The sequence below is a fragment of the Haliaeetus leucocephalus genome, unplaced genomic scaffold (genome assembly GCF_000737465.1).
Source record: "Haliaeetus leucocephalus isolate CR32 unplaced genomic scaffold, Haliaeetus_leucocephalus-4.0 Scaffold195, whole genome shotgun sequence".
NCBI classification, from domain to species: Eukaryota; Metazoa; Chordata; class Aves; order Accipitriformes; family Accipitridae; genus Haliaeetus; species Haliaeetus leucocephalus.
The window spans coordinates 3,549,288-3,572,343 of NW_010972631.1; the positions used below are offsets into that span (position 1 = coordinate 3,549,288).

General features: G+C 38.6%; 1 protein-coding gene across 1 annotated transcript in view; it reads left to right on the top strand.

Annotated features, from left to right (window-relative positions):
• ME1 (malic enzyme 1, NADP(+)-dependent, cytosolic) overlaps positions 1 to 23,056 on the top strand; it is a 180,651-nt gene that overhangs the window by 93,982 nt on the left and 63,613 nt on the right. The window contains exon 6 of the mRNA XM_010565742.1: positions 7,411 to 7,514. Within this exon, the coding sequence (XP_010564044.1) occupies positions 7,411 to 7,514 (104 nt within the window). The remainder of the gene's footprint in view (positions 1 to 7,410; positions 7,515 to 23,056) is intronic.

The window sequence follows — 23,056 nt, forward strand, 5'->3', positions numbered from 1 at the left end:
ACAACATGTAATCTAGTCCTGAGGAAAACACCCGCTTTTCTCCTTATGAACAGAACATGGCTTGTGCTGCAGATTCAGTGATGGCAGTTCTATGATTTTTGCTTCTAATAGTTTTTAGAAGTTAAGCTGGTTGAAAAGCATCAGTGTAAGCTGTTTTACCTGAAAAAAGTTCCAACAGCATTTAAGTTTCAGGGAAAGACCATTATTTTTTGCTTTATCTGTTGGCTAGCAAAGATGTAGTCTGGGGTGTGCTTCACTGCTCAGCTGTATTCCCAGGTCCTTCCTAATAGGAAACTGCCATAAAGAACAAGGTGCGCAGAGCAGTTTTTGCTAGATTCTCCAATTAATTTTATTGCAAGAAATTTTTTTTACTAGCAGTGGAAACTTGCTGGAAAAGCTTTATCACTTTTGTGTGAATCTCTTATACTGTGAAAGGTGAGCAGGTGGAACAAAAGCCTAATTGCTCTGAAAAAGATATAATTCATCTGATGTCTGATGTATTATTGCCTTTTAAAAAAAAATAAAATTTAGTATTCAATATGAAGTGTGGCAAAATATACAGTTAGCATAGCTATGCTGTGTATTACTTGTAATTTTCAGAGCCAATCCAGAAGAGAAGTTTAGGTGTCCCTGTGAATCCCGGGTTGTTGGGAATGGAAAAGTCAATCTAGAAAGGAACTTCCTTAGGCATATGCATCATTGATGGGCACCTGGCTGTTAATGGTATTGTGAGTTTCAAGTGCTTGGACATCTTGAATTACACCTAAAAATCAAGAGATAAACTTTTGATTTCTAAAAAGTATTTTATAATTTCCAGTATTTTGGTGGTAAGCTAAGAGCGAGTCAGATGTACCTAACAGACTCAAACCAGAAGGCAACACTGCTACCCGCCCCTGCACCATCAACAGCCCTTGAGCTTTTCACCCATCACTTGATTCCACAAACTCGTGGACACAAACACCAATGCATTGCCTGACTCGAAGAGCGGACAGCACAACAGCCTCTTGAAAAATCAAGTGCATCTTGCCTCTTGCTGCAGCAACTTTTCCTCTTTGGATTTTGCACTTGGTGCTCCCTTGCTAACAACAGCTCACGTAGCTTGCGCTATTTTGTATATTTGATGTACGTTTGTAAACGTGACCCTTAAGGGGCTGAATGGTCTTTACCTTTGCGTGCTCATACAAGGGAACGAGTCTGAGTTCCTGGGAGAGCCCTCTGGTACCCGAGCCAAGGGAAGGAGGGATGCAGGCGGAGCGTGCCGTGCGAGAGGGCGGGAGGGATGGCGCCCGCTCGGCACGCAGCCCCTGCACACTGGGACCTTTATTTGGTGCCACATACGTGCACCGGAACCAACCCACAGAATGTCCTTGGCACAGCCTGGCTTTCTGCAGTGTCTTGCTTGGGGACAGGCTGTGGTAGTTTCATAGCGTGTTACGAGATTCCTTCATGAAGCATTCTTTCCAGCCATTAGAGCGATTTTTATTTTGTTGTTAAATTAAAGTTTGCTGGAGCTGGCAATTTTTCAGCTGGGTAAAGCTGTCTGCGTGCATGGGAAATAACTAGAATATAAGCAATGTGGTTGAGTGCACAGTCAAAGCTACGACTGGCAATTCCTCTTCAGGTTAAGAAATTAGTAAGTTTCCTGAGCAGAAGGCAAGCAAAGGATGTAAAGGTCATATTGACAGATAAACAACCTTATGAAAGTACAGAAAAGTTAGATGGGATAAGTCAAGCCTGTCTTTAAGGAGAAATAACTGAAAACGTCTAGTGTAGCTGTGCAAAACTGTAGGATCACTGCACACGTGTGGAAGAGAACATATTCTCTATATTTTTTTGCACAATCTTAAATTATTTTAAACAAAATTTGAAATATTGTAACTTCTTTTCTGTTACATTAGGATATTGCTTCATCGGAGTATTAATAAAGATTTATATTTTGAACTCTCAAAGATGTATAATGTTCCTCGCTATTAATTTTTTTCCACATAAACTGTTCCTTTCCAGCATTGTATTTAAGACTGATGTCAAAGGAACATTATGAATGTATTATCTTTTAAATTCTTGACTATCACAGGTCTAGAATTTTGTCTGGACAGACAACAGAATTTTCAGTGATGTTTTTAGGGATACAGATGGGAAAATGTTAATTAGAATACAACTGTAGTCTGCATGCACAATATCTTTGTCTCTCAGGTACTGGCAGCCACTTGGGTTTGGCAAGTCTAGCACAGTTGGGCTCAACTTTTTAAACTCATGTCCAATGTGTGGGGTTTTTCCTTCTTTATCTAGACCTAGAATGACCCATCGTGATACCCATTTTTTGGCCTCCTATTTTAGGATCTTTTGTGACATCCTGTCCTATGGGGGTCCTCTGGAGGAAGCTGAGGTGCAAAGAGAGGTGGTGCTCTGTAAGCCAGTACCTGTCTGTTGAGGATGCCCAGATACAGTGTTAGCTGAGACTCCCGAAGATGAGGTCTCCTTCTTCTGGGGCAAAACAGAGGATAAGGCCCCCTTTTTCTTGTGCAAGAGGCCCCTTGCAGTTTGCAAATATGTTGACAAAGGTCTAGTCTGTAGATAGGAGGGGCTATGATCTCTTCTTAGTAAGTATGTCATGGGGCCAGTGTAGTTCAAAGAAAACAAAATTTAAAAAAAATCTTTAGCTCTCTGATTATGAAACTTCTTTTTGCAAAGTATTCTACATCCTCAAACCTAATTAGCGTCAGTGTTACTTGCAGCATTCAGCACATCCGAAATTCAGTTAGCATTAGGAAGCACAGAATCTGTTACATGTTTTAAGGACATCTTCCTGTATTTCAGGATATTTCAAAATAAGCTTATTCAAAGAAAAAAAAGGCTTCCTAGTCTAACATAAATTGAAATCTTGTACATTCTTCCTAATGCCATAAAAAAAGCTTTGCAGCTGTAAGCAGTTCTTGCAGGACAGAAAATTGTGATTCAGCATGTTAGTGCTTACAACCCCAAAATCTAAATGAACGCAGATTGATTACTGGATAATTAGTATTGATAGAAGCTGAAGTTAAGTCCAAAACATTGACGTTGTTTCTGACTGGCTAACTCTTCTATTGGAAAAAGTTTCACATCAAGTGAAATTTCATTCTTGTGGAACCAAAGAAAAAAGTTTGAAATGTCCGACTTTCCTGGAGAACAGAAATTCCTCTGTGCTCACCAGCCCTTCCCCAACCTGTGAAAACAGAGACAAGAAGAAGTTTACAGAAAGAATTTATAGTGTATTAATATAAGAAAATATTAACACTTGAAAAAGCAGCAGCATTCCCTTGGTTTTCTTGGTAACTGTGTGCCCTGTTAGACCAATCATACTCTGAAATGTGTTTCATTTCTGGCACGTGGCATTTCTTTGTCCCAAAGCTTCCGATGTCCCATACAAATGTAGTTCTCCTTTAATTTTATAACTGTGGCTCTAATGCAAATCATTTCCCTCTGTAGAACTGGAGGGTTTTGACATTTTAATGGCATGGGGGGAGTTGCCGCTCTGAAGTGTTACCGTACACCAAACGCTTTCTAGATGGCACTGAGAAGTTCTGGATGCTTTGTGCTGCCATCTTTGTGAGTGGAAAGGCTCAGTGTCTTGCAGTTCTTCACCTCCAATTTTCCATGAAGCTGTTCATTAAAATGTATATCTGTTCCAAAGAAACGTCTCAGTGCCAAGTTTGAGGATAGATGACATTTCAACATGTTTGTTCTCGATGGATGAAATATATAAGTGTGCAATTTTCTGTTTCTTGCTGGTTTGGCTTTTGTAGCTAAATTAGAGCCAGGTGCACAGCTCAAGCCTTGCTTGAACTTTGATGGTTTGCTGATCTCTTTACTATAAGCGTGCACAAGTAAGATGGTATAAACGGCTTGCCTTTTTCTTAAAACCCCAAAGGTCATTACAGTTTTAATACACTCAGGTGGCATTCAAAGAACTCTTTGTTATTTTACACAGCTAATTCTAAGTAGATCTACGTGATATTTCCAGTACCAGAACCTCAATTAAGCCTTTTATTCTTGTAAAACCTTATTTCTGTTAAAGCTTGAATGTACCACATTGCTAAACCTGAATGTTTTAGAACTTTTTTTTTTTAGCCTTAGAGTAAGTGCGTCTAAAAATAAACTGGCATCAACTTTTTTCAGTATCATTTAATATGCATAACAAACCCACTAAGCTGAAAAAAGCAGAGTTATGTTTTGATGGAGATTCGATTTCCAAAAGAACAAAACAAAGTTTAAGCTTTGACAACAAGCTGGGGAACAAAAGAAACCCAAGTCATTGAGGAGAAGTACCTAATCATCATGTCAGCTTGACATACTCAATTGTAGGATGGAACTTTCTTTTCAGTAATCTGTTTTGAAAGCCATGAAATGGTCGATAACAAATGTTAATCTCTCAAGATGTGTGAACCCTCTAAAAAAAAAAAACCAACCACTGCAGACCTGGTTTGCATGGTGTTGACCTGAATAAGAGGGTAATGTGCTTAAGCAGCTTATTCATTCTTCAGTGCCCTTTGGAAAGGGAGCGGCTCCACAATGGTTTGCTACTCGGGGCTCAGACGTGACCACTGTTCTTTTCACTTGCTGAATGTTTCATTCTTTTGTCTGCACCCTGGCTTTCTTCATAAGTTGTTCCAAACAGGACTATAAAGGAACTTTTTGGGGCTATTTCTTGTCGAACTGTAACATTTGTGAAGCAGAATGCACTGAGCTGTAAAGGAATTTTGAACTCTGGGTATATAGCTGGCCAAGCTTTTCATCAGAGATGTGTCGCTGAATTAATTGTCTCTGCCTGTGAGACTTCCCAGGCTGGAATTAAACATATCCCAGAAACATTGTATTAATTGTTTTAAATATTCCACATTAAATTTCGGCATCAAAGATATGTGAATAAATTCATGTAGTGGTCTTCTAAATGGAGCTGTTTAGTGTTGGCTATAGATTTAAAAGTTTACAGACGTGAAAGATGCAAAAGTGGCAAAAGGACTATAGGAGCCTATGTTTCAAGGCAGACCTGTCGCTTGTTTAGCACTTTTTAAACAGTCTAACTGTGAATGCCTGTTTCTCTTGAACTTTCACAGAATCACTGCCCAGCTTAAGCTGGCTTCTTGAAGGAATCAGCATGACTCAGTCTGGACATGGACACATGTCTTCAGAATTTAAAAAATAAAGGGACCAAAGATTTTTTTTTTCTTTTCGTTTTGAGCATTGTTTTACAAAATGAGAAAACAGACATTGTTTAATAAAAAGCTTGTGGAAATATGTCAAAAGAGCAAATCAATTTAGGAAGAAGAGTTTCGGGAGTTGGAAACGGGATAAATTACTTACACTGAATTGGACCATGGAGCATGCGGTGTGCTTGCACAGGACACAGAGTAGCAGAAGCCTACTGGTATGGAAAGCTGCGGCAGTGGGATTTTAGAACTGGGATTCCTGTTTCTGAGTCCTACTGTGATGCTCCTGACAGAGGCTCCTGCTGCTTGGCAATTCTGCTTTCCAACCTTGCACGCTCGGTCTGGTGGGAAGCATGAGGCAACTCCCACGGGATTTGTCTTAAGATTTCACATTGCTAAACAGTTCATTTGCAATTCCTATGAATTTATCTCCCAGAAAAATAGAATTATCCTTGATTTGTCAGATTTTCCTGAGGTCATTTTAAATAACTAGGCAAGCTCAAAATGGAAATGAAAAAATAATTCCAGAAATAGTTCTTGACTACAAAATTGGAAATGATTATATAAAAAAAGACCATACAAAAGAGAAAATTGCTTTGGAAGGCACCTGACATCAAGCTCTTGCCAGTTTTTCCTGCAGTACCTGGAATAGGTACATAATTATGATTTTGATGTTGCTGCTAGAATACCTACAGTAATGTAAATACGCAGCTAAAATTATTCCAGCCAAAGAATATCCTACTTAAACATGAACGCTACATAGAATTGCTGAAAGGAACAAATAAAATGCTTACAATGTAATGACTTCACTTTCATTTACAAAGCAATTTTAATTCTGAGCTTTATTTGTTCTCCGATTCAAACAGTTGAACTAAAAACTTCTGAAGGTCTCTAAGTAGTGTATTAGAAATAGTTTGTTTTGAAATGGTGATGAATTTAGTAACAATTTTAGAAAAAAATCAGCTTTTAATCCTGCTGAATTTTGGTATTGATTTTTTAAGTGTTCTAATCTGATATCTTTAATTTTTTATGGAAGTAGGCAGAAAAGTGAGGGAGAGACAAACACCTCCATCTGTAGGTCTCCATCAGGATACTCCCAGGGGAGGCAGAATACCACCAAAGGTTTTAAGTTTCTTACTGATTCAAATCAGTCCCCAGCTGGGGCTTGTGACCCAAAGGATTTTTCAGTTGTACAACATAGCAAAGCTGTGAAGGGAATTTAGGCACTTCTCTAAAATACAGACATCAGATTTCTGATTCCTGGCCTGAAGCAATGCCGAGCAAGCTTTCTGGCCATGTTACTTCATGTTGTACGTTGAAGGCTGTCTTCTGGAAGGAGAGGTGGTCTGTGTTTTTCTTTACAATGTTTTCCTAATTGAAGCTACTGTACAAATTTCTGCAGCCGTGTTCGTTTTGCAAATTGTTTTTGGATGAAAAATGTTTAGTCAAGCTCCTGACTGATTCTACAAGCTGTTTGGGCATGCGTGGGAGGATTGCACACTAGATACAATGGAGAAATAAGTTTATTCATTTTCAGAGGCCTGTGAAAAAGAATAGCAAAGAGGGTTCCTGGGAGAGCCCACTAAAGTGTTGAGACTAGGGAATTGCTGTAGCTGGAGTGAATTGTCAAAAGTGATTGCAAAACACTTTGAACACATTTAGTAATTTGTAAGTTAAAATTTGGAAACACATCAGACCAAAACAAGACCTTCTAGTAGCTTGGAAGGAAAAGGTCAAAAGCTTGGTTATGTTTTGGCATATTGAATTTTAGAAAGCAGCACGTTTTCTGAGTATCAGCTCATCAACACAGTTGAAATGATGGACTCTGGGAGAGATTTGTGAAACGTGATTATAAAAGTAAAGAAAATGGCTTTTTTTAAATATCAAAGCACTGTCAGGATGTAAAGGAAAAAGAGAAAAGTACTAAGTAATGCTTTAAAAGATATTTTTGAAACCTGACTTCCCAGAATAAACTCTTACTTTTTCACTTGGAAACAATACCCCTCCTTTGAGACTAGGGTATCCCTTTTCCTTGATACAAAAGGGTGTTTCTTTAATCTCTTTGTTGCGTTTCTTCAGTCTTTATATAGAGGTGGATAAATGGATATGTACTTCGTATGCTTGAGTTAATCCTCAAACACTGTATTGTTGTCCCCTTCTTATTAACTTGGAGTGTACTAGTGTAACTTGCTCATGTAATAGTTCAAATGTATTTTTTTAACAGGCATTGCTGAAAGATCCTTTGTATATTGGGCTGAGACACAAGAGAATCAGAGGTCAAGCCTATGATGATCTTCTTGATGAATTCATGGAAGCTGTGACTTCAAGGTATGTGATACATTTGTGCTATTCATTGGCGAATTCCACTGTGAACTTCATCTTGGGAAAAATAAAGGTCAGTAGCTTATGAAAGGAAGACAGAGTTGTTAGGTTCCTGATCATTTTTATTTTTAGCATAGTATTGTATAAGTTTATAACTGCCTGGACTACTTGCCTTTAATATTGCAGTTTTATGAATTCACTGCATGAGTGGTAAAACTCATCTTGAGGTGAGTGAACTAGTTTTTCAAAATTTCTTTTCGAGATTTGGGTTGTTAAGTATTTGCCTAATAATTTTCTATGCCTAGTGCTGTGCCTACGTGATTTTCTCTGTCTCTGTGATTTCATATGTGAGATGTCAGCAGCCTGAAAGAATCTATCATACTTGGCAAACCCTGCCTCTGCCCCCACCAAAACCACGACAGGACTAAGCTTTCAATGTTTTGGTTTTATATGTCATGGTATGGACCTATACCAAGACAGCTCTTTTTCCTACTTCTTTTTTTCCTATACAGAAAGTACTTAAATTTATTATTAGAACAGGATGCATAAAATAGTTCTTCTCACCTGTCAAATAAGATGTTTGCTCATATTTTCCTTGTTTGTTAAAATATTTGGAGTTCTAGCCCTGCATTCAATGTGTATACCTAAAATAGCCCAAGTGCCAGGATCCTTAGCAGAATGTGTTATCTGCACCCCAAAGCTGGGGCTGAGCTGTGGGACCTGGAAATACTTTCTAGGTCCTCAGTCTTGGCTTGTGCCCGATGTGCGTTTTGAGTCCATGTTGGGACCTTACCTGGACGTGCACAACCTCTGGTTCCTGTGCAAAAGAAACTTGGGCAAGCAGGTAGTATTAATTTCCATGCATGAAGTGCATACTCCTTCATGTATTACTGTCGTGGTTTCAGCCCAGCCGGTAACAAAGGACCACGCGGCCGCTCGCTCACTCCTCCCGCCCCCCTCCGGTGGGATGGGGGGAAGACGGAGAAGAGAAAAAAAAACCAAACCTGGAACCTCGAGGGTTGAGATAAAGGCAGTTTACTGGAACAACACAAAGAAATTGCAACAACAACAACGGTACTAATGAAAAAGTATACAAAAAAGAGTGATGCACAGTGCAACTGCTCACCACCCGGGACCCGACGCTCTGCCACTTCCCCCACCGAAAAGAAGAGCCCACCCCCCAGCCCGCTCCCCATTTATATACTGAGCATGATGTCACATGGTATGGAATAGCTCCTTGGCCAGTTCAGGTCAGCTGCCCCGGCCATGCCCCCCACCTCCCAGGTTCCTGTAAAAAAATTAACTCTATCCCAGCTGAACCCAGGACAATTACTATACTCTTCCCCATCACGCCCAGTTGGCTGACGCTCCCTTGTTCATCATCATCTTGCTATGAAAGTTGCCGTTTGGCTTTACCCTGTAATGTGTTTGCTCTTCTTCTGAGTATTTCCTTTCAGATAAAATTGATGCATTTTCACCTTCCTAACACAAGGTTCAGAGCAGTAGAAATTGCTCTGTGGACCGCATTTTGAGAATCCCTAATTTAATGCATTCCCTAACTCATCCTTTCTTTAAAATGAACCACAGTTCTTCATACTGAAGGAAATCGTCAGAGTCAAGCAGAAGATTATCTCAATAGTGTTTGAAGGTCTGGTTGACATGCTCTTTTTACTTAAACATCTTTAAAACTCTATAATTTTGAGCAATTTTGAGCAATTTGTGTTTGCTTGACCTTCTGAAAGATCACTTTGTTTTCAGCTAAATCTGTCATGGTCTACAATGGTGTGTCATTTAGTTCATGTTTCAAGTGGAGCACTTACATGTTAAAATTCAAACTTTGCAAGGTTTACTTGTGAATTGTTTTGGCTGTAGTGTGATATCAGTATTGATTATAATACTCATTTACTAAGGTGAAGGGAAAAGTGATGTAGTTAAGTCAAAATCAAGTCCATTTGCTCAATAATTTTATATGTTCCTAAATTCAAATTTGTGTTTAGCGTGCTGCTGGCAGACTCAGCACTTGCAGCTGACTCTGGTGTGGTGGGCCTGACTGTTAGAGATGCAGGTCATGATTTGCTTTATTGTGTATGACTTTCCCTTGGCAGCCAATGTGGTGATCTAGGTAATTGTATACTTTGGTTAAATGCTAGCTATCTTTTCCTTGTGAAAGTTTCTCTTATGTTTTTCCTCTTTTCACTTTTCTTAGCCTTCTGCTGGCTGCTGCACAGTGGGAGTATTTGCTTCGCTAATCTTAGATGCATGTTTGTTTGGTCTGTTACATTTTAGGTTAGTCATATTTATTGTTAGTTATTGCTATGGTACTCCAGAAGAGGCTTTCTTATTTAGCGTTGTCTAATCAATTCTGAGAACGGGAGAAGTTCTGGGGAAATCTGTTGTTGTGTTTTCAGTACCATGGAGTATTCATCTCCAAGACATACATAACCATGAAGATTGTAAACCATGAGGCTGTCATGTATTTTTAATAAGCCAAATTTAAAGACAGGCTTTTAAGGTGATGACAAATATTTTCAAGTTGGAAAATTATGTTAAATACCTATTTTAGATCTTTTTTTTCACCCTCATAATTCTCCAGAGAGGCCAAATGCTAATAAAAGTGAGAGCCAGGTTTTAGCAGCACTGCCTGGGAACAGGCAGGAGTAGGCAGCTGTACAGGGCAGTGCACTTTGTACAGGCTTTTCATTGGCTTCCAGGGAATCTGCCTAGACATGCACAGCATCTTGATTGATTGTTAAATTTTGAAAATCTAAACTTTTATATGCTGATGTAGCATCATTTATAGTGTTTCATGTTGGAATGTCACTTTTATATAGTAAATGTCGTGATATGTAATAAAGAAAATGCTTTATAAGAAAGTGTGTCATATGAAGATATAGTTTCATTAACTACAATACTTTCCTCTTCTCAGTCTCCACTGCTATTTACCCCCAAAAAGTTCTTCTTATGAAACAAAATTATTTATGAAAGAGTCAGGATTTAAAAAAAACCCCACAACTTAAACCATCCATTACTAAAAGATTTTGGTACAGTATCCAGTGTGCTATCATGGCAGAATGAAACTAGTACAATGTGATTTTTCCCAGATGTGGGAAGGCAGAAGCATATGGAAACTATCTAGATTTCTGTTGACATAAATCCAGTGAACAGCTTTTATTTATTTACATATGTGTATACATTTATCTGTTTATTTATTTATTACCAGTGCCAGCAGCTGCCCTCTCTGAGGGCAGGTGCTATAATTTCTCTGGACATTACCAGGTGTTTCTTGCTTTTGTGTCAGTGTGGTAACTTAGGGGAACAGGAATATTCTAAATGGAAGGAATGTTTTGTAACATGAAAAAAAATGGACAGTTATCTTCATCACTGAAGAACGTAAATCAAACTGGAATTCAGAAACGTTTGTTTCTGCCCTATGGAGAAATGGGTCATAAAATGTTTTATACAGAGAAGTAAATTTTTCCAAATGACAAGTTGTTCTTAAATATCTATGTTTACAGAGGAAACTCTGAGAGGAGGGATTGCTAAACAAGACTTTGGTAGCAGGGATCAATCCACCAAGGCTTCCTGTGTAACCAGAGGAAATAACTCTGTTTTTTATTCCAGTTCCTATTTCTTCCCTACTTGCCTGCAGTGATGCAAAGAGAAATATATCAATGGCCAAGAGGTATTCATGTACAACAGTGAAAGGATTATGGAAATGCTTAAAGGGAAAATATGTAGAATGGAGATGGAACAAGAAATGAAGGGAGAGGAAAAAAGCACTTTTTAAATATCAGGACTTTGTCTGATGCAAAAAGTAGATTTAAAGAGTCTGGAATTTTTTTACTTATTTTGAAGGACACTTCATTTTCATGAATCCAGTAAAGATAACTCCACCTTGAACCCCTCCAAAAAATGCCACGGTAGGGAAAAGAAGCATCCTACCAGCTTGCTTTCTGCCGCAGACCATCCCCAATGGAAGGCACTGTACACTGGGCAGGGACAATAGTGATTTGCACCTCTGGTCTGTGAACAGATAGGAAACTTTTAGAAAATGGAATGAATCTGGTGTAATTCCTGTAGGTTATTTCCTTGTCCACCTACTGCAACCCCAAAGAGCTGGGCAGAATTATTATTCTGTTACAAGCTAAACCCTGTGGATCTGTGATGCATAAAAGCACCCTATATCACTGGAATTATCTTTCTGTGCATGTGTGATGGTGAGTTTTCAGTTTCACTTCAAGAAACAAGTAATAGTGGTGGACCCTTGAAAAGTAATATCATATGTCATTTGTTCTCTTCTGTAATCATATTTTAATTAAATCCTTCCCCACTCTTTTTATGTGCTGAGCTTTTGTCAAGTTTGTGAGCTATAAACCAAGCTGCTGACAATTGTAATTCAGTATGTTCTGTCCTAAATTACCATGATGTAGTCATTATTCCACATTTGCCTGATTACATTATTCACAGATGGTAGCAGGGTTTCATTTCACATCATGTGTTACTTTAAAACAGTGTTTTATGGTAAGCACAGTTTATCTAACTTTGAGAACAACTGTAAAAGTAATATATCCACAAAATAAAAATACACAAATTTTTTAATAGATGTTTTCCTTTAGTAGATTACATTAGAATATAATTAAATTTGTGAATAACTTAATTCAAACAGCCCTTACTTTTGGCAAGAGAATATACTGGCAAGAAGTGCACATGAAAGGTACTTATAGCTGTGCATCATTAAGGAAGTGGTTGGACCACACAATGGTTCTGGCAGTATGTTCAAGCACAGATTATGAGTAGAAGAACGTTGGTGCCTCTGTCCTCTTTTGCACTGTAGTGGTGCAAGACCAAGACTTATATCATGCCTATACGTTCCCATGTTCCAGTTAAAGTGGCTGTCAGAAAGTGTGCAGGAAGAAATACTGCTGCAACAACTCCCTCCTATGGCAGACTTGGTGAAGCTCTTTCTGTTTTAGAGATTTTGTCCCTCAGTGGGACTTAGGCCCTTTGAGGCAATTTTTCTAGTGTACGACTACCTGCTCCTTCCGCCGTTCAGTGAACATCACCTTCCCAGTGAAGATCACCGTGGACAGCGGGGTAGGAGAAAGGTGGGTCCTTAGGCAGAAGTCCATACGCTGCCTTGACTACAGTGACAATTGCTCTTGGAACCTACCCTCAGTTCCTTCCGGTGGTTACATCAAGGTTCATTTCCAGTCACTGGTGGGTTTGTGTTTTTCCTGAAACTGCTTGGTCCCAGGACTCAGACTTCCTTGCCCACCTAGGCTCCCAGGTGGACTTTGCTTTTATACTGACAGGGTAAAACCATTCAGGAGGATCCTTAGGTTGTTTGCCTGTTAAAAAAGGCCCTCAAACTCAAAAACGTTGTGGTTTTAAAACAGAGACTATTGTTCTGGATAGTGGAGAGTGTTGTGGAAGAGGAAAACTCTAACAGTTTGATAAGCAGGGTTTATTTTTTATCCCAGTTCAAACAGCTGTGATGGTTTGCCTGAGGAAAATCTTCAAATTTTGTGATTAACCATGACGATTTGTAACTATTATCACTTGCAACATTTAAGTTCTCAACAGATGATGCCACCTCTAGGAAGTTTGTTAAGGAACCCTGAACCCTTCCCCAGGCTGTGGTGCTTAGTGGGGTACCCTGCTTGAAATTGTCCTTGCCTGCCTATGTAGGGGAAAAAGAGAAGTAACTTAGCTGTAGTATGTTTTATGAGATGAGACGCTTGTGTGCACATTTGCTGCTCCTTCGGTTGCTGAATCCAGGGGACTCTGAAATGGAGGAAAGAAGACTGGGTAGAAGGCATCTACTTCTGTATGTTCCATTAGGTAAGGGGAAGCAGGTTAATTAATTCAACCCCAGTATGAATATCCTTATAAACAATACATCACAGAAAGGAGAACTCAGACAAGCAATCTTTCTTTTTGTTATTTGGTGCCTTGTACCCCTCTTCTTCCCTTTCCTGCTGCTTCTTTGGTGGTTAAATTATATCTGCTGGAAATGTTACAAATACATGCTTTACAAACTTTTCAGACGCAGTAAGTGGCATAAGGAAAAGTGAATCTGTCAGTGAAGCAAAATCATAGCAGGATAGACAGACCCTAACCACATCAAGTTTATTTGTAGAATGAGTCCTATTATTGTTTGTAATGCGAGACCTTAGAGAAATCCTTAGCAAAGATCAGCAGAGGAGCCTTGAAGAAATAAAACCTCATTCATCCCTTGAAGAAAACAAAAAGTAATTAAATCCTCAAACACAGTACTGAGGGGGAAGGCTATTGTTTTGTTTTTGTGGGACAAGATAAAGAGAGTGAGGGAATATTTTTAGTATGCCTCTTGTACCAAAACTGATTCTGGAGGTCAGAATTGGATGTATCCATGTTCTAATAATGCTCAGCTCTGTCCCAGACTTGCTGCAGTCATTCAAAACTCAACAAGTTAAGAACACACTGTTCTCGGGCTTTTCGTCTCCAAACTATTTTAAGAAGGGATTTTTCAAATGGAAAAGGCCTGGGTAATCTCAGTTACTTTCCTTTCTCTTTTATAGCTCCAGAAAATGGTGGGCAGGATTCTCAACAGAAGTTAGCTGGTGCAACTCTATTGTAAATGGAGTGAATGTTGATTTATTTGAATAATTTGTGCGAGTGTAATATTTTAGCAACATTTATATTGTTGTTACAGAAGTATAGTAGTTTTCCAGGCCATCAGAAGCAGCAGTTTCTTTTTTTTTTTTTTTTCCTTTGGAAACTCTAGTAAAATAAAATATCAAGTTTTTGGCTGCAGTTCACATCAGAATGTAATAAGATACTTGTCCCTCTTATCCCAGCTCCGTCTCTCTCCCTTTACAAGTCAAGAATTATTTCTACCTAGAATTCAACTCTCAGGAAGACTTTCATTCACTGTCAGTCTGGCTGATGGGATTGGGTACCTCGGTGCTTCATCCTTCCCTAGTCCTTTACCCCTACCAGACAGTGACACTGCTGTCCTTTGCTCAGAGTATCCCACCCGAACTCCATCTGCTCCCGCCTGAGATTCCTGGTCCGTGGCGATGGACCAGCCCGTGCCCGCGGGTGCCTCTGCTGCAGCTCGCGGGCTGGGGCTGCAGGATGCCAACAGCAGCGGGACTTTGGCAGCCTGAGATTTGCTGGTAAAATAAAGCCCTGCTGTGGGAGGGCAGAAGGCAGCAGATACTGCTGTGGCCAGAGTCAGTGGTACCCTCCTGGGCTGACCTAGATGTCCTACCCTGGCCAAAACCATCCTGCCCTGCGTGAGAGGGCCTGGACCAACTGAGGGTCATGGTCATCTCCCACCTAGGAAAGACTTAAACCTCTCCTTTCCCTGCACTCTCTGAACATGTGTACCACTTACAAGAAGTTGTTAACCTATGGCTGGTTGACCACCCTGGGTAGATGACATAGATCAAACAGTTGGTACTCTGAATTTCCTCATCTTCTGCTTGAGCACAACTTTTAGAGTTAAATCTGCTTGTCACTGTCACAGAATAAGTATCACAGGGTTAGGAAGGAAACTTTGATATTGCAGTCCTGCCCAGGCTCCTGAGACTGCAGATCTTTTTCTCCATTGTGCTTCATGATAGAAAAATATTTCAGGCAGTGCAGTTTCTGTAACGCAAAACTTTCATGTCAGGGTCTAGATCAGTTCTCCTTTTAAAGGAAATAGCATTTATCGGGTGAAATGTAAACTATAGAACACAAGATATTTAAGAGGATATAGGGGATATAGTTGCTGCAGACCCAGGGACTGGTGGGGCCGCTGTGGTTTAGTTAAGCCCAGCTGATGCCCTGCTCAGGGGCGCGCATGACTTGACCAGATCCAGAACGTCTAAGAGCTTCCCCATGAGTTTGGTGGGACCTAAATAACACCACCACCCAAGTGTCAGTTGTTGTCTGGAGCAATGCAATTGTGTAATGTATCATGAGAGTAACTCCCTTGTTTTATGTCTGCTACAGATTATAAACATTGTTGGTGCCCAGTTGCCTACAAGTAATAAGCCATTAGTAAATATCACTGTCATAACCTCTTCATCATTTGGATGTTACTAGTTTGTTTTGCCACTGGCTGATTTAGCAATAAAACAGAATTTTTATTTTCAGCTACTAACACATCACTTTATTAAATTATTTGACTGGACTAAGCTAAAAATGTACTATTTCATATACCTGACAGAATTTGGAACAAGTGTGTGAGTTATTAGAGGTGACTGGCAGATGAAATGCTTTAAGGAATAGCATCTTCAGTCTCTGTTCGTTTGGCACTAATTCTGAACAGAAGTGCTGGAAACCTGTAAATCAGCAGGCATAATTTTGAAAATATAATTTTTATATAATCTGGGCTATTACCTACTTTCTATTTTTTTTGTTTAGAACTTACACAGAGAATAGAAATACACATTCTTCTTATTTATTTTGAAATGATCCCTTATCACTTGCACCTGGTAAAGTAACAGGCCAACACAGGCTCTGCTAGAAAGACTGTCTTGCTTAGTTTGTTCCCAGTAGAGAATACGTGATACCTTCTCAGTTCCTTTGCCAATTTACTAAGTAAACCTGCATCTGTGCTGAGGAAATAAATATAATCATGACCTGCTGTTGACATTAATAGTGGACAACATCAGTGAGTGACCCTAAAAGATTCAGATGATACAAAAGGGAGGGAAAAAGGTATTGTAACACTGTAAATGTTTTGATAACAGTATGTCATCCAGTATTTTTTAAACCTTTTGACATGGGTTAGGGAGCTGTAACTGGAGACAAGGACTGTTTTTTACTAACACCTTGCGTCCCAGCTGTACTGAGCTGGGGGAGGGAGCAATGTCCTTGAGCGTGAGGGACATGTCCCCGAGGAACTTCATCCCGTGGTAGTGTCTGCATCAGGAGGCGACACTGAGGGGAACTTTTTCTGTCCCCATGACATGGGCATCCCTAACTCAGTAGAGGCATTTCCCTCACCCATTTTGTTCTGAGGCTCATGAAAACAGAAAATAGTATCGACATCTCATGTTTTTCATATAGTATGCTTTTAGATTTTGGATGCTCCTGTGGTGCTTGTGTATCACTTGTCTCTGATCACATATCCTAATGTCTAGTGTGTATATGCTCGTATCAAATACTTATTTCAGTTTAAGCTGCATTTGTTACCTTACCCATCATGGCTCACTGTTTGACATGTCAGATACTTGCAAGTTGTTGTGTAACTGTATTTTTATACTGTTTTTCACCATAGCTGTACCCTTTTTAAACAAAATCTAGCAAGAGAATAGATATGTTGCCATGGATCTTCAGTGGATGTCCTAGAATTGAAGTAAATTATTTTAGGTCTTTCAATACCTGAGTATCAAAAGTTTTTTTCTTGTAAGCATTGTCATCACTGTATTAAAAATCAATAATGACATTAGACAAACAACTGTACCCCCAGATCAGACAAACCAAAGTATTTCCAGAATTCAATTATCCATGCTCCTTAAGATTGTTGCGAGACAGAGCACTTGCTAGAATCAAGGGCTCATAAACAAGTTTTTGTACAGTCTTCCCAGGAAATTGCCATGGAAAGTTGAGTAGCTTCCCTGTCTGTCTTAGAATCTGCAGTAGTAAACTGTATGTCCTTACATAGCAATATAGCCTACTGAAGTGCGGACATATGGCACTTCTGAAAATTAGGATACTTCTTTTTTGGTGTTTAACTGTGGATTTAAACGCTGACTTGTAAAATGCAAGTATTTATCAGTATCCTGAGATTATGGCCATACTAGTCTTTCAGCTGTACAAACCTTGTGATATGAACTGTCTGCCAGGGATTTGGGACTAGGGTCCAAAAGCATGTCAGGACTGAATTCTGGAGTTGTATAAATTATCACTATCAGTAAGTATGATCCGTTTAAAAATAATACAGAGTACCTTAAATGAAGTGTCTTCTATGTCAAGAACATCCCACTTATAGACTTTTTCCATGTCTTTTCAGTATAATAAACATATCCAGTGTCTATTACTGCATTCTCCATCAGTCTGGCCTCTTTATAGTCCTTAAAGCTGTTGCAGAATAAAATATTTCCCCTTTTATATGTAGGAACTAGAGCATTGTATGACAAAACTGGATCATAGATGTCCTCTTGGGCACAATCCAGTTGCTTAAACATAGGGGTCCAGTGTCATACCCTATCTGGCCTCCAGTTGCTGGTCCAGGTACCTTAGTTATCCCACATGTCCTCAGTCATATCTGCCAGCTCTGTGCGGGTGCTGTGGATACCCTGCAGTGTCTCGGATGGCACTAGGTTCCTGCGTTTGAGCATCTATATCAAGCCTCAGTGTCTATCTGTATCTCTAGGTGCTTGAAGGCTTTGAAACACTGGCTCTGAGTGACCTTCCTAGTGTTGCACAGGAAGACTATAGCAAATAGAGGAGAACCCTAAATATCGCTTGGGGTAGCCTTCCACCTATACAGCTGTCCCTGACCAACTTCTTATGCGGGTATAGTTTTGGTAAAATTAGAGGTTGCATCCAGATTTTGCGCTTGACTTGTTTTGAATGCTTAGAACTGCCTCTCTCCTTCGAATCCTGCAGTCTCTTTATAGCAGTTTCATGCCAATAAGGCATATTGAGAGCTTGCTTAATTGAAGGAAACTAAAGACTGCTGCTTTTAATTGCAAGATTGTGCAATTGGTTTATTTTACTGATTCATTGTCTTTTTATTTAATCTAGACGTAAGGAGACAATATTTGGTATCTGCAGAATTTTTGACACTTTTTGGAAATTCCAGATACACATCTTATTTCTGCATTAGCAATCACTAGTGTTTATACACCACTGTAAAAAATATTAGCCTGGAAATGGCTGAAAAATGCAATACGACACTTCAGACCCACTACCATATGTAAGTGTAGTTAACTGACACTTCATTGACACCCACAGTGGTGCCAGTGCTAACAACATCTGAATGAATCATGTAATCTGTTTAGCTAATGTGTTTGTTTAATTACAAAATTACAAAAGTTCTTTGTGATTTTATAAGTGAGTTTATTTGAATAACTAGATTTCTGGAGTTCCAAGGGATGCTGATAGTGTCCCCAGAAGCAGATAATAGTTATCTGGTAGGATATCTTTATATAACTGGGGGTGTATATGAGAGAAAAAAGGAACACATTTTGAAAAATAGACTGGGGTTTCAGTGATTGAAAGATCTTTTTCTCCTAACCCCTTACTCTTTTAGATCATGCTAATAATTAGGGGGAAGAATTTCTACTGCTTTCCCTGCATTGGCTCTTGCAGAAGGAAATTCTTTACTGTTTTATCTCCAGCACAGTGTTACTTTGATATTTCTCCTTCTAAAAATGGGATTTAGCTTAGTACAAAACCAGAAAGTTATCTGTTTCAAACATTATACTTTGGAAACAGCAAGAGAAGTATCACTTAATTGGTTAACTTTATTTCAGAATTTGCTGGATTTTACCATCAAAGTTAATCATTCATCTACTTGCTGGTCTGTAGCAAGCCTAAATGGCTACTGGAAAGAGATTGCTGGCAGGATTTGCTGGAAATGAACAATGCAGATTTTAATAAAAATGGAGTTAAATACTGCTAGAAAAAGTTAGACTTTCTTTCTAGAATCATAGAAGGTACAATTTCTGCAAATACTTAGTTAAATGATACTATAAAATTCATTTTATTATAATTGCTTTGTGATTAATTCCTACTGCTAAAAGTAAATTCCTTTTTTTTTTTTTTTTTGGTTGCCCTTTTTTAAAGACCTTAATGGAACAGATATTTGGAATCATTGCTCTTGCTCAGGATAGAGCTCTGATCTAGAAGACATGCACAGGAGTTATTTTTCCGTTTACAGAACATATGAAAAGGAGCAAGCTTATTTGTGTCTGTTAGATAAACTGAAATGTTGTAATGATAGTTATTAATATCAGAAGAGTCTGCAAATCTGAAAGCATATTGAGAAAAATGCAGCAAAAAAATAGTACTCTTTTAATAAGCCATTAGGTGCCACATATAATTAAACTTACATTGTATTAATTTTAGGTGCTGTACAAGCTTTGAAAATATTTAACCAGCTTATTTTTTGCCTAGATGTTGTCTGGGTTTGTGGTTCCATACTTAAGGATAGAAAACACTTGTGGTGCAAGTCTCTGAAATACCACAATTCTCACAGTAATCTCGTATCTCACATACTTTAATGAACTATGAGAATCTTCAGATTTAGCAATAATATTTAAGTCCACTTGCTTACATATACTTTGGTCCTGCAGCATTAAAATTAATGGATTTTTTTTTTTTCCCACCTTCTTTCAGTAAAGGCAAAATAGAAAGCCTGCCTTGTTAGAGATTTTGCATTTGTCAGGCCTGGAGTCATCTGAAAACCTATGGGCTCCATTTCTGTGGCTGGGCATAATGGTCCAGACATTTAGAGATCTTTTTACAGTATCAATTTTTTATTAAAAAGGCTTTGATTAATCTTTTCTTCTGAAAATTGATAATGATCTGAGCATGTCTTTAACTCCTGGAATACTACATTTCTTCAGCTGTGAGACTGCAGGGATTCTACTGAATTTATACTGGAAAAAAAGCTAGTTAAATCATTGATCCTTTACATTTATACCAGCTGATTTAAGAATGTCATAACAGTTAATCAAGAAGTGCTCTATTAAATTTGTTAATGATTCTGATTTTGTATTAAAAAAAAGTAATTTTTCAGCTTAAGCCAGACAACACAGTTTTAGGATTTGTTTTCTTTTCTTTGCCAGAAAAGTATAGAAGCTGTAAATTATATATGGAAAATATTTTTAAAGAACAGTGTTTTCAGGATAAGAGAACTGAGTGCAGCTGGTTTTGTATATTTTCCAAATCAGATTTCAAAATGGGAACCAGCTGCTCATCTGTTGCTCTTAGCTAAAATGCCAGCATATGCTGGTTGTCGCATGATGGCCATTTTTGAAATAATATACATGAGGAATACTGGATATGATCTTGATGTCAGATTCAGTTGCAAATTATCCTCACCTGGTCGCAGCAGCATCTTCAAGTGCTGCAGGCCCCTATCCTGAAGACATTTGAGCGACTTGTTTGCAAAAACCCAAACTACAACTAATGGCATACAGCATCCACTGTGCATTTTCAACCTGAATTAATCAGGGACACCAGCATCTGAGCAGGCGGCTCCTGACTGTAAGAACGGGCACCACTTTGCTTTTGTCCCAGGCGCCTTCTCCTTTGGGCTCTACGGGCAGGTATGCTTTGGTGCTGGTCTTCAGCACAGGACGGAGAACTGAGATGCTCCGTGGCTTTGTTGTTGGTATTGTTAGTTCGTTGGGAGTATGGGGTACGTGGTTTTTTGAATAAGACCTGCCTTTTCAGCAGAGATGCTGACAAACAAGATCTAGACTGGACTGTTAATAGAAGTCAAATAGAGCGCTGCAGTGAACGGTGTGTTGTAAAGGCCTTTGATTTAGACTTGGGGCCAAGTTCGTTTGGTCTGAATGCAATTTTTTGTATTTAATAAGTATCACGGGTTTTGTAGGCCTAAATATTATTTCATATTTTTTCTTTAATATTAAACACAAACTTTAATAAACAGCGAAATTTTAAAAGGTAGATTTGACCAATAGCAAAATATGCTGTTGCATTTTTTACGTGTTTTATTTTTAAAAATATATTAAATATTATGGAGACACTAAATTTTGTACATGAAGAATAGCAACATTAAAGCATATATAAAAGAGATTTTCTTAGAATCATTTTGAGTTTGCCTAGGTCTCCAGAAAACCCTATTTTGGTTTTTATGTAGACTACCAAGAGACTTTTTTTTTTCCACAGGAAAGAAATTGCTATACTTTGTCTGAAATTATATTCAGCAATATTCCTGTTCCACTGACTTCGTAAAGAAAATCCTGTCATACTTTCCTCAGAGTCAATCCCCATACGCCCTCATTGAACTCAAAGCACCTTCTGCAAGTATTCATCATTTTCTTCCACAGGACGTGTCGTAGCCATCATTCTGCTTCTCTGGGCTTTTGTTGTATTACAAAATATCAGAATAGCAGAATTTGTCATTGCAGGTATTGGTATAAAAGCATGTTATAGAGAAAACTTGAGAGTAGAAGACAAGGAAATGTCTGCGTTTCCTAGGCCTCAAGTATCTGCACGATGTATTTTTTTTAGAATTAGGTGCTAAAACAGGTTTTTCTACTCTGTGTTTGGGGGCAGAAGGTCAGGTGGTTGAGAACAAGGAGTTAATATGCACTTAAGCAGTTGAAAAGGCTACTGGGGCTATAGCTTTTTCTCAGTTGAGGCTTGTTGCCAGCGGGTTTAGCTTAAGGAGCAGAGGCAATGTCAAATCACCACTTCACAGAACATGGGACAAAACAGATTCTTGACAAAGAACATTGTCTGTGCTCCAAAGAAAACCACTAAACTAGTTTCAGCTTCAGTAAGTACTGCCACACTGTACTATATAAAAGTTCTTGAACGTTATCTCATTTTTGTCACCTTGCCTTCTTTCTTTGTCAGAAATCCTACTGTGATTGAGGGAAAAAAAAAAAAAGAAGAGGGAAAATCCACCTAAGTTACTTTTTATGTCTGATAAACATAGTGGTATCACTCACGGGGCTGGGGGTTTTAAGTAATGTTCTGTGCCTTAGTATCTGAGTCATTGAAATGATTGGTTTGCATATAGGTGTTTTAGTGGGGTTTCAGGGATATAATTTAACTGCACTGATATAAACTAAGCAAGGTGATAATCAAACTTTGAAGAGACTTTTAAACAAATGCCCAGTTCTATAAGATAAAAATGAACGTTAATTAAACTGCCCAGCCTTTTTAGGTGTTTGCCATTGCATTTCTTCTCGTGGGTTATGGAAGTGACTTTAGCGCTGTTGAGTCATTCTAAGAGAAATGGCCAAGGCTAACTTTTGCTTCTTCACAATGAAAAAAGTGTTTTTTATAGAAGGCATCAAACTCTACTCCTCTGTCCAATTTTAGAAGTCAAATATGGATGTGTAACCCAAAGAAGCTGAGTCATCAGTGTGTGTACAAACACAAGTAGTAAATATCTCCTTTGGTTAAGAATGGCTGGAATGGAAAGCAATTCCATTTTTATTGTAATTATTTTCATTAAAAAAGAAAATGGTCTTAATTATAGGCAGTTCTTTGTAGTACAGTGTTACGAAAATAAAAGGGACTGACTTTTGGGAGAAGCAGGAAGCAGAAGACAAGTGCTGGCATGCTACCCACTTCTCAGTTATAAGGCAAGACAGTGCTATGAACTAATTTTGAAGTTTTGAGCAGTGCTAATGGTACCAAAATAGACCTGGCTTAGATTGCTTTTATCATTGTGAAATGTTATGCAGTTTATAGTAGTCATAAACTTAACTACCATCCGTACTAGGGACACTCTTCATTTATAGTGCCTGTCGCTTGGATTCAGATTGTGCCTGTAGTTGAAGACTTTGTTTAAATATCACATTTACAGGATTCTGTGTTCCTTCATTTATAATAAGCTTAATGTTTGGGTTTTCTTA